Source organism: Pseudorasbora parva, chromosome 5, assembly GCF_024679245.1.
Source record: "Pseudorasbora parva isolate DD20220531a chromosome 5, ASM2467924v1, whole genome shotgun sequence".
NCBI classification, from domain to species: Eukaryota; Metazoa; Chordata; class Actinopteri; order Cypriniformes; family Gobionidae; genus Pseudorasbora; species Pseudorasbora parva.
Genome location: NC_090176.1, coordinates 32,529,605 through 32,541,791, shown reverse-complemented (window position 1 = coordinate 32,541,791; position 12,187 = coordinate 32,529,605). Strand labels below are relative to the sequence as shown.

Genomic DNA, 12,187 nt, shown 5'->3' with positions numbered 1-12,187 from the left:
TATGGAGCAAATGAAGACTTTTTTTCTCACACATGGAGCCCTAATTAATCTCACATATGTCTCTTTTTGAGTTTGGAGGAAATCTGAACAATATCACAAATTATGCTCACATTTTCAGAAATAAGATTTGTTTTAGAATTTAAGCCTCTTATGCTCATCAAGCCTGCATTTATTTGATCAGAAATAGAGTAATTACAGCAATTTTCAGCATCATTAGTCCATTCTTCAGTGTCACATGATCCTTTAGAAATCATTATAAAATGCACATTTGGTGCTCAAGAAACATCAATGTTGAAAACACTTGTCCAAACAGATACTGAAAATAGAAATCTTTTGTAACATTATACAAATCTTTACTGTCAATTTTGATTTATGCATTTTTTCTGAATAAAAATTTGTTAAAATATAAATCTTACAGACACCATGGTTAGTATTGCTATGGTAGTGTAATGCAGGTTCAGCGCACTTTGTTTGACTTAGAGCAACATTCTTATTAAACAATCATATCTGTAACCCTATATCCAGACAAAAGTGTGGAGTGAAAGCTGAGCTAAAAAAATATCTTAAGATTTAATCAGATAGTTACTGTTGCAGGCATCACTATTATTGATCATACTTGATGTTAGGGATTTCAACAAACTCCTAATCCTATAAAAGGAAATAAATCAAGTTTAAAAATTACATTGAAGGGAGCAAGCCATATCAAGAATTATTTTTGCCTCTTTTGTACTAGTATACAGTTAACCACCTTATATATTCTATGACATTTGGATGGACAGATATATAAATGTATATGAATGACAGGGAGGCAGGGAGGTTAAAGACACACAAATTAAAATAGGTTTCCTCGGGTTCATCTGAAACCTGCTCACAGGTTTTTGGCAGATACAGACAATGTTTAATCTTTTGTTATATTGATCATGTGGTTGGGATTGGGAATGTCTGTTTTAATGTGTGACTTGCTTCTGCAGATTTGTAAAGATAGAACAAAATTGGAAAAAAGTCACGACAGGAGGAAGTGATTGACTGTCCATCTGCTAACACTAGCTGTTCTGCAAATCACCCCGAATGGGACAGACTTGGTAATGGATCGACTAATTACTAAGTAAACAACTCATTAATTTGCACATCACTACTTTCGGTCACGTTCAAATTCACGGATTATCTGGAGTGAGCCGGTTTTGAGTGACCAATCAGCTCTGTTAAATTAAAGCTGCTCCTCCATGTCTGCGACCTTCATGACACTTCTGTTTTCGCCAAACATTTGTGGATTAATAGTCTTATAGGAATATAAACAGTTGTAACAAATCAAAGCTACACAAAATATGCTTGTTGCTGTATTATTTTTGAAGCAATGTAAATGTAAGATTTTAAAACGCTCAGTTTCAGACAATCTCATGTCAATCTTGAGTACCTATAGAGTAGTATTGCATCCTTCATATCTCCGAAAAGTCTTTAGTTTTATTATATTTATAAAAGAAATATAGGCTGTACCGAGTCTTTCCTGAAAAAAACGAGCGGCTGAAGGCGTATCGAGTGGGCGGAGCTAAAGAATGACGAGCGCAAACAAAGCGGTGACGTCCTCAAGCGTGGAGAAACCCATGGCTATCTCAGCTTATACAGATATGATTCCAGAATCAAATCTGAGGCAGAAATAAATTGAACAGGAGAAACAGCTACATCAGGATGTCCGTCTCTGTGGTATGTACTGTATTTAGTGGCCTGTCAACATTTGTGTGTCTTTGCTCGCAGTTTATGAGGACATGATTCGGTTTATGGACTATTGTATGCGACTAGACCTTAGAAGTAGCAAGCAAAACGGTTTTGCACATCAGACTAGTGTAACGTTATACAGAGAACAGCAGTGGACTAACCATTAGCGCATTTGAATGACGAAGCACGCGATCGTGTGGTTTACTGATGTTTACTCATGCGACGGTAGCCAATAGCAGAGACATTTGAAGCAGTTTTACTCACCAGCTGCTTCCAAAGCAGGACCGAACCTTTATCGCTGGGACCGCTCCGTCAAAAACACACTTCTTTGGTATGATTTGGTGAAGTCCTGTGACAGCAGTGGCATGGAAATCCACTTTGAGACGCGACTGAAGTGATGTTGTGAAGCTTCCCGTCATTTCTGCATTCAAATCGGTTCAAATGCAGCGCTGCCTTCCCGGAATGCTGTGCTGAAGCGTTGAAGTCGCTCGACGTCACCCATAGGAGTAAAGTGGAGCGCGCCGCGCGACATAAGTATTCACGGACGACTGGATCTGCACCTGAGAGACTGTTTACGGGCGTGCATTTCCTCTCTCGCTCTAGTCACGCGCGCACCCTACCGGGAAAAGAGCCCGTACGGCCCATACAAGGACCTTCCGTTCTATTAACGTCAATTAGACCCATACTCGAAAAAAACTCTCCGAAACTTGTGAGAAACCGGAAGGAGTATTTTTAACACAGAAATACTCCATCAAACGTCCAACATTAGTTTTTGAAACTTTGTTTATGTTTAGGATGGGAATCCAAGTCTTTAACAGTGTAAAAAGCTCAGTATGCATGAAACAGCATTTCACCCCCCCCCTTTAAAGTTCATGTGCATGTAAAGGCAGGCGTCAAAACTTTTGGCAATATAGTGTATGTCAATATGATACTACGATATAATATATATGTAAGGGATAATGTACACCCAGTCGGTTGTTATCGCAGAATAAACCCCGACAGAGTGATCAGGACCCCCATGCGAAGCGGAGGGGTCTTGCATCACTCTGAAGAGGTTTATTCTGCGATAACAACCGACTGGGTGTACATTATCCCGCTTATTACACGGCTACTAGTCTCAAATGAATAAGACACAAAATTAAATATTTTATTAGCTCTTACGCAAAGCTTCCGCGAAGAAAAACAGTTCCAAACTGCTTTAAGCCTTTACCTATTGCTGCTAAATGCTGAAAATGAATGCTGAAAGGGTTCGTTCACCCAAAAATGAAACCAAACCTATGATTTACTCACCCTCAAGTTATTATAGGTGTATATGACATTCTTCTTTCAGACAAATACAATCAGAGTTATATTTAAAAAGTCCAGGCTAATGTTAATCCCAGCAGTAGTTGTTTTTGAAGTCCATAAAAAATGCAGCTGTCCATCAAATAACGTGCTCCACACGGCTCCACACGGATGGGTTAATAGAGGCCTTCTGATTCAAATCGATGCGTTTGTGTAAGAAAAATATCTATATTTAAAACTTTATAAAGGAAACCCGCCTTGAAGTCTTCCAATGTAGCCGTGGCTGTTTAGGTATTTAACAGCCACAAGATGGCGCCAGCGTTAAGCATATAAGTAGTACCAGTCAAGATAACTCGTAGTACCCGGATGACTGGTTGTTATATGGAAATAACATACCGCTGTAATGCGCGGTTGACCAATCAGAATCAAGTATTTCACAGCGCCTGTAATAACATGTAATAAGGAACTATAAATATTATAGTACTGGTTTCTTGTTATACTGCAACACTGTGTCTAGACATGGTGTAAAGCAAGTTATTTAATCAAATTTAAGATAATTAAATTGGATTTAAAATGTTTCTTTTTTAATTTCATTTCTTCCTTAGCTCCACCCTCAGCGAATACCGTATATTACATTCAATCAAATGCACTCTAAAAACTAATACTATGATTTACTCAATTTTTTTGGTGAAACATTTTTACACTAAAAAAATTGAGTAAATTTTAAAGCAGTGAAATCAATTATAGACACCGTAAGAACTGAGTAAATGTAAGTAAAAAATTTAAGTAGATCTGAGTAACTGCATTTGTTACATTAACAAATTCAATTGAGTAGAAAAAATTGGGTAAAAAGCATTTTAAAAAACAATATTTATGACTAATATGAACTGTTTTTATTTATGAGTATTACTAACTTGTATAGTATAACTTTAATTTCCTCTAAACCTTTGTAATATACTCCACAGTCCACACAAACACATACATGACATGGCCTTTATTGTCGACGAGTACAGCAATAACGTTACAGCATATATTACTGTTTTGACATGTAAAGAATAACAGTTATTTTACAACATTTAAACTCATGTAACAAACATTTTAGAAGTAAAAATTAAACATTTAAAAGTAATTCAAGTGTAATCAACCGGTCTGTTATCCCATTTCCACCGTATCAGCGCTGTTTCTCGAGCCTGAGATGGACTAACGTTAGCGGTCTGCAGGTGGACTTTGAACTTGAGACCGCTGTCCTGCGTTTCATTTGTAGCTGAAAGATGCTGCGAGCCGCCAGACTCCATAACCTGACAATAAACAAACAGTGCCCAGTTTTAATAAGATTTTATCATCCAAATTCATTATATTCATTATCTTTACGAATAAAGTTGTGTGTTTTGAGCAACACAGCAGGCGTTTCAAAGACCAACGCCACACGTTAACTTAAGGTGACTCACACTGTCCCTGTATGTTGTTTTGAATTAAATAAAATGCCTTTTAGCACAGTAATGATTATATAGATAAAAAAACAACAACATACAAACCTGATTTTCAGAGGAAATGCCCCAATTCTGCGACGCTGAGAAGAAGAAACTGCTCTGATAATTAAAATATCCTCACTCACTCAACCGTCCAGCTGTCGTCACGTCAGAGGGTGGGGGAGGGGTGCATTGTTTTAATCGAGTAAACTTACTCAATTTCTTCAGTGTGTGTTAAATATTAATAATCTTGATTTTAATTAAGTAATATTTGTGGTTCTTGAAACAGATCGGTTTAATTCTCCATTCTCAAATATTTTGAAATAAATTTTGCAAATGTATTAAGTATATTTAAAATAAATAATTGGTTATTTGAATACTAAATTATTTTAGTGAAAAAAACTTAAATATAACTATACATTTTAGACAAAATTAACTGTTGGATTTTTAGTCAATTATTTTGGTATGTTTAACTAAAACCATCAAGTAAATGATATTGATAGATTTTATTAAGTTAATAAAGTTAATTATTACTGTGATATTTACTAAGCCACTGAATAATTTTTTAGAGTGTGTGTTCCCAGAAATCTTCAGATCAAAAACAAACAAAACAAAAAAACACTTTGGGTCATTTTGACCATCATACATTTTGCACCAAGTATCTTGACCTCTAATTAAATTATTATTGATTATGTCCACTGGATAAAGACATTTATCTCACAGCAACTGTTAAAGACAGCAATCTTCAATGTCAATCGTCACATGGTCCTACAGAAATTATTATAATATGCAGATTTGGTGCTAAAAACATTTCTTATTGATGTTGAACAGTTGTGCAGCTAAATATTTTTTGTGAAAAAAAATGGTAATTTTTTTTAATGGTGAATAGAACGTTGAAAAAAAAAAACACAATTTATTTTAAAATAGAAATCTTTTATGACATAAACTTTATAGTCACTTCTAGATTATATATTAATGTATACCAACTGAATATATGTGTTACGAAACTGCTCTGAGACAGAAGGTTGGTTGAAGATCCAAACGCAGTATTTATTGAAGGGTAATCCAAAGTCGTAGTCAATAGAACAGGCAAAAGGTCATAACAGGAAATCAGTCCGAAAAGGCAAACAAAACAGAAGGAACAGGCAAAAAGGGTACTCCACGGAGAAGGCAAGAAATCAAAGACCAAGATACATGAAACCAGGGAAACGCTCAGAAATGCAGTTGTGACACTAAACAAGACTTCGCAATGAATGGCAGAGAAAACCAGGCTATACAGGCAGAGGTAATGAGGTGATGAGACACAGGTGTAAACAGTGAGTGCTAATGAGTCCAAGGATAGGATTATGGGTAATGTAGTTTGTGATGGAGTGACAGTCCGGGGTGGAGTGCCCTCTGGTGGTGATCACGGGCACTCACACTGGTGAATTGAGACATAGCCCCCCCTCAAAGGAGCGGCTTCCAGACGCTCCTAAAATGGTCCAGGAGGGAGGTGGAGCGGAGGCGGACATGGGGGCGGGATGGAGGGCCAGGCCCATGTAGTGGAAGAGAGCCTGGAGATTCAGGCAGAGCAGGAGGCCAGAATGGAGTTGGCCCGGTAGATGACCAGGGTGGCGCAGACCGGGCAGATGACCAGGGTGGCGCAGACCGGGCAGATGACCAGGGTGGCGCAGACCGGGCAGATGACCAGGGTGGCGCAGACCGGGCAGATGACCAGGGTGGCGCAGTCCGGTCAGATGACCAGGCTGGCGCAGACCGGGCAGATGACCAGGCTGGCGCAGGCGACTGGAGCGGAGCCGGCGGTCTTGAAGACCCCCACGGAGGAGCAGACGGTCTTGAAGCCCCCCACGGCGGAGCAGACAACCACCACAGCAGCGCAGACGGTCTTGAAGACCCCCACGGCGGAGTAGACGACCACCACAACAGAGCAGACGGTCTTGAAGACTCCCACGGCGGAGCAGATGACCACCACAGCAGCGCAGGTGAGGTTGAAGACCCATACGGCGGCGCAGATGACCACCACAGCAGCGCAGGTGAGGTTGAAGACGCCCACGGCGGAGCAGGTGGTCCAGCCAGAGTCCTCTCTGGACTTGGGGCAGGAGGCTCTGGAAGGTCCGCTGAGACGACACCAGGCTCTGGAAGGTCCGCTGAGACGACACCAGGCTCTGGAAGGTCCGCTGAGACGACACCAGGCTCGGGAAGGTCCGCTGAGACGACACCAGGCTCGGGAAGGTCCGCTGAGACGACACCAGGCTCGGGAAGGTCCGCTGAGACGACACCAGGCTCGGGAAGGTCCGCTGAGACGACACCAGGCTCGGGAAGGTCCGCTGAGACGACACCAGGCTCGGGAAGGTCCGCTGAGACGACACCAGGCTCGGGAAGGTCCGCTGAGACGACACCAGGCTCGGGAAGGTCCGCTGAGACGACACCAGGCTCGGGAAGGTCCGCTGAGACGACACCAGGCTCGGGAAGGTCCGCTGAGACGACACCAGGCTCGGGAAGGTCCGCTGAGACGACACCAGGCTCGGGAAGGTCCGCTGAGACGACACCAGGCTCGGGAAGGTCCGCTGAGACGACACCAGGCTCGGGAAGGTCCGCTGAGACGACACCAGGCTCGGGAAGGTCTGAGAGCGCAGAGGCCTGTGGGTTGGATGGCGCTGATCTAGGGATGCCACTTGCACGCACTGACATCAGCGGTGAGTCCTCCAGGCTGGATGCCAGTCTCACTTGCATTGGGACCACCTTACAGGTTTCATTTGTGCCATTTATGATAACCCGGAACTCTGCATTGATGTCCATGATGGCTGAAGGTTCTGGAGTGGTGTCCATCTTGTCCAAAGACACAGCTTCAGCTGCCATTTTGTCAGAGGACACTGGCTCGGCGGCCATCTTGTCAGAGGACACAGGCTCAGCAGCCATCTTGTCCAAAGACACAGGTTTGGTGGCCATTTTGTCAGAGGACACTGGCTCGGCGGACATCTTGCCCAAGGACACAGGCACGGCAGGTGCAGTGGAAATGTCACAACCCTCCTCCATGACACCCACTGTGAAAGCAGAGCCGCTTACCTGAAGGGCATAATCAAGGAACTCAGCCAGGGACCCTCGAGGACCATCACGGACGAGTTTGCTTTGCAACTGTTTGTTGAGTCCATAGCAAAAAAAGTCAATCAACATAAAGTCCGGGAGGTTGGTGAAGTTTGCAATGTTCAGAAAGTCTATGATGTGGTCCTCGAGTGAGTGAGTTCCCTGGCATAGACGGACGAGACATACTGCTGGATCCATGGTGGCGAAGTCTTCTGTTACGAAACTGCTCTGAGACAGAAGGTTGGTTGAAGATCCAAACGCAGTATTTATTGAAGGGTAATCCAAAGTCGTAGTCAATAGAACAGGCAAACGGTCATAACAGGAAATCAGTCCGAAAAGGCAAACAAAACAGAAGGAACAGGCAAAAAGGGTACTCCACGGAGAAGGCAAGAAATCAAAGACCAAGATACATGAACCCAGGGAAACGCTCAGAAATGCAGTTGTGACACTAAACAAGACTTCGCAATGAATGGCAGAGAAAACCAGGCTATATAGGCAGAGGTAATGAGGTGATGAGACACAGGTGTAAACAGTGAGAGCTAATGAGTCCAAGGATAGGATTATGGGTAATGTAGTTTGTGATGGAGTGACAGTCCGGGGTGGAGTGCCCTCTGGTGGTGATCACGGGCACTCACACTGGTGAATTGAGACAATATGTCACAGGAATGTTTCGTTAAAAAAAAAAAAAAAAAAAAAAAATTCAGTCACATGCTTCCTTTGTTCTATAGTTTCCCGTTAGTTTTCATGCATGGGCACTGAATCAATCAGCACACCTGTTTGTCCTTGAGTTTGTCATCACTGTGTATTTGAGTTCCTTCTTTTGTTCACTTCTTTGTCAGGTATTGTCTTGTGTTACTTTATTATTGTAGTATCTTGCTGAGTTTTTTAAAATTTAATAAATACTTTGTTTTGGACCTTTTAAAAATGTAATCCTTCTCTGGACATAAACATTACACAATAGATGTATTTATTTTAAAAATAAAAAAATAAAAATCTTGCTGACCCCAAACTCTTTAACAGTAGTGAATATAAACTCAATAACAAATCACAAAGATATCACCAAGGGAAATGTTGTCTATCCTTGGGTGATCTGTCAAGGGACAAAACAATCCAACAGACAGACATTTTGGCAGATCCAGGCATGTTGTAGAGAGGTTTGATGTTCCAGACAATCCAAATAAGTGTAGTCTTTAAATTGATCTACTGTCAGATTCTGAAGTGTTCAAGAGTCCTTCTCCTGATCTTTTTCAGGTGAAAATAGAACTATACCACAAGTAATGTTTTCTAAGCATCTTCCTGTGCTATAGCTATTCCAGTTTGCCCCAGTGCTAGACTGGGTAAACCCATTTAATTTTACCCTGCTTGGAAACCTGTACATTGAATTTCTACTGCTCTGCTACACTTTTGCAGGAACTAATCATAGACTGCTTATCCTCCTGGTGCGTTATGGGCTGGTTTATCACAATGACGGATAGAGAAGCGATGGGTCGTTGTCTGTTGATCACGCCTCTTGTGGTCTGATTGGTTGAAGGACTATCCAACTCTATACAAAGTCATTTAAATAATGCTTGTTGATCACGCCTCTTGTGCAGTAGAAAATACATAGAAGACTCCCCAGACCAATGTTCAGTCTTAATTTGAGCATGGTTTGGTGATAGCCAGACAACCCTGTAAACCCTAATGTTGTCTTTACTTAAACAAATCAAGTTATCTTGAATAAATATTACTAGTTTAGTCCAAAAACTCAAAAATATAAGTTAGTATAACTTATTAACCTATAAAATACATAAACTTAACATTTCAAGTTGAATGAACTCAAAATCATAATTAATTAAAATAGCTCGCTCTGGTCTTGCTTTGATGTGATTGGCCATGCAAGGAGTTCTGCATGGCAACAAGAACTAATTCACTGATTGGAGGACATTTACAAAAGGCGGTCCTTTTCTGTTGCTGAATCAAATTAAGATGGAGACTTTTTAATTGTGTGCAATCTTAAAATCGGTAAGAAAAAATGTGTAAGTTACACTGTAAAAAATTTGTGGTGGTTTTTGTTGGTTTAACTTAAAAAAGTAAGTAACCTGGTTGCCTTAAAATTGAGTTTATTGAAATTAAAAATTTGAGTTGATACAATGAAGGAAATTAGTTTAATAAATAGAAACTCAAAATACTTTTGTATCTGAACCACATAAAAAATGTGATAAATCATGAAAATAGCACAATTTTGCATGTTTCACTGCGTCATCAGAAATAACACACACATAATTACCCAATATGCTTACAAAATCTTTTAATAATCTTTTAATAAAGGTTGTCGAATCTCAAAAAATGTTCATTGTATTAACTCAAAATTTTAATTTCAATGAACTCAAAATTTTAAGGCAACCAGGTAACTTTTTTTCTAAATCATTTTTTACAGTGTACTAAACATAATAATAATAATATAATAAAAATTGAGAAATGGAGTTCTTTTGATATTCCTCAAAAAATCTCCCCAGAATTATCATTATTAACACACAATCCACCTACAACTGTTCAAGGAAAGCAAACATAGGACGTCTTTCAATAGTCCTTGAAAAAACTATGTCAAAAGAGTATAAAAGATTGTGAGAGGTTGGCTAGAGTTTAAGAATTCTGAAAATAAGAGTTTGGATTTGTTTAGCATTTGCATATGCATCCATTTGTTCTTGATTACTTGATATTTTCAGTCTAAAATGACCTTATAATTATTCCTGATATTAAAGAGAGAAATATCCACCATCAGTAAGTAGTGTTTTGAAATTCAGTTAAATGGTCTGGAAATGCTTTATGCCCATTAACCACACAGATCTGTCATGACAGTGAGCTAATAGCTTCATTAAAGAGCAGCTCTGTACCTACAGCATTCAGCCAGTCACCTAAAGGATGTCATTTTGTCATGCTTCTACTGTCCTAAAGAGTATATCTGTCATTTGACACTGACAGTGTGTCACCTTAAATGAAGTGAGCTAATTATTCCAAAAGCATTTTTGTAGAATATAAAAGAGAAGATTTAATTGTGACAGTTTAGGCTTTCTTTCCTTTGTGAAACACAATATTTTATGCCATAAAGTCAATGGGTTCCAAATGTGACTTTTAAAACTTGAAGCATTCCTTATAATATCTATTTTTTGTGCTCTGAACAATAACAGAATATTGTCTCATTCTACAAAATCTGTCTTTTAATCTGCCCTTTAGTTCACTTTTATGTCATACAATGTTACAGTATGTTTAAACAAAATAAGAGTGCAGTCAAAGGATTTTGCTTTGATCTAATGTAGCCCATGTGATTGTACAGATTGTACCAGAAAACATAAGCATCTGGTAATTTTGCTGTCTATGTCAGTCTGACCCTGAACTGAGGCACCTTAACAAAGGACTATTTTCAAAAACTTGTTTGTGGTGGCCTCCAACCAAGAGTTGGAAATAGTTTATCACAGCTGAAGTATTACTTCCCAGCCAGTATGTTTACTGAATAATTTGGCTCTATTTAATCGAACTAGCATGTTTTGTTAAGAGTGTTGAATTTTTCTCCTCTTTTTTCAGATGGGTTGTAAAGTGACCGTCTTGCTGTTCATCTATTTCCTGGCGACGAACTACTACTGGATCCTGGTGGAGGGCTTGTACCTGCACAGTCTCATCTTCATGGCCTTCTTGTCTGACTCCAAATACCTGTGGGGCTTCACTTTGATTGGGTGGGGTGAGTATGGTAGTGAATTTCTTGAAAGAGTCAATTTGTGTATAATCCTGTTTCTGTTGGGTTTGTAAAATTTCTTGGTAGATGAAATGCTGCTGCTACTACTGGGTCGATCTGCTGGGTGTTTCTGGTTTTGTTCATGGACAGTTGCTGACATGTAATTGTACTCTCCTCAAAGAACAAGGCCGATCATTTTTTTCACTTATGTTTTCATTTTGGCTTCATACAGTGGCTGTTATATAGTAAATAATATTGAGTGTGTGTGTGTGTAAGAGAGAGAAACTATAAGAGCGATACTATAACAACATTGTATGCTTACCGCTGCTGCGTTTATTAAGTAAAAAATACCTTGAAAAATAACTTTAGAATTATAGTGCATAATATTTCTCTCATGAACGCATACCTCAGGTCTTTAGTAACCTGGGACGTGATTCACTACCCTCCTCCTCATATATTTTTTAAAGTTCGTCAAAGACATCAACCTTTTTGAGTATGCCTCCATCAGTGAATTATAATGCCATTTTCAATTAATCTTTTTTTGTATCGAAACATTCATGCATTTAAGTGTTAACGGTGCACTATGCAACTTTGCCATCCACTAGGGTGCCTTTTCAAAACAAGGGCGTAGTTTGATGACGGCAAGTTTGAGCGCAGTATCTTGGGACATGTGGTCTTCACCTCACAGCCGGTGAAAAATAGGACTCGGGCAGAAATCATGTTCTTGGATGCGATTATTAACGTTACTGTGGTATAAAGCAGAGCAGGACCGAGTGTTGTGGAGCTGAGCACGGCTGCTCCTCGCGAGCAACAGGACTTTTATTATGACGGGACACAGTCGCTGGGTGCCGGTGCTATTTCCTCTTTTCCGGTCATGAGTACGAGGTAACGCAGCTCTGTTTATCATATTAGATACATTTAAGTGTGG

At 40.0% G+C, this 12,187-nt stretch overlaps 1 protein-coding gene across 4 annotated transcripts in view; it reads left to right on the top strand.

Annotated features, from left to right (window-relative positions):
- Positions 1-12,187, top strand: part of pth2ra (parathyroid hormone 2 receptor a) — a 75,998-nt gene that overhangs the window by 31,132 nt on the left and 32,679 nt on the right. For all 4 annotated transcript variants that reach the window (XM_067445029.1, XM_067445030.1, XM_067445028.1 and 1 more), the window contains one exon: positions 11,112-11,265. In XM_067445029.1, coding sequence (XP_067301130.1) covers positions 11,112-11,265 — 154 coding nt within the window. The remainder of the gene's footprint in view (positions 1-11,111; positions 11,266-12,187) is intronic.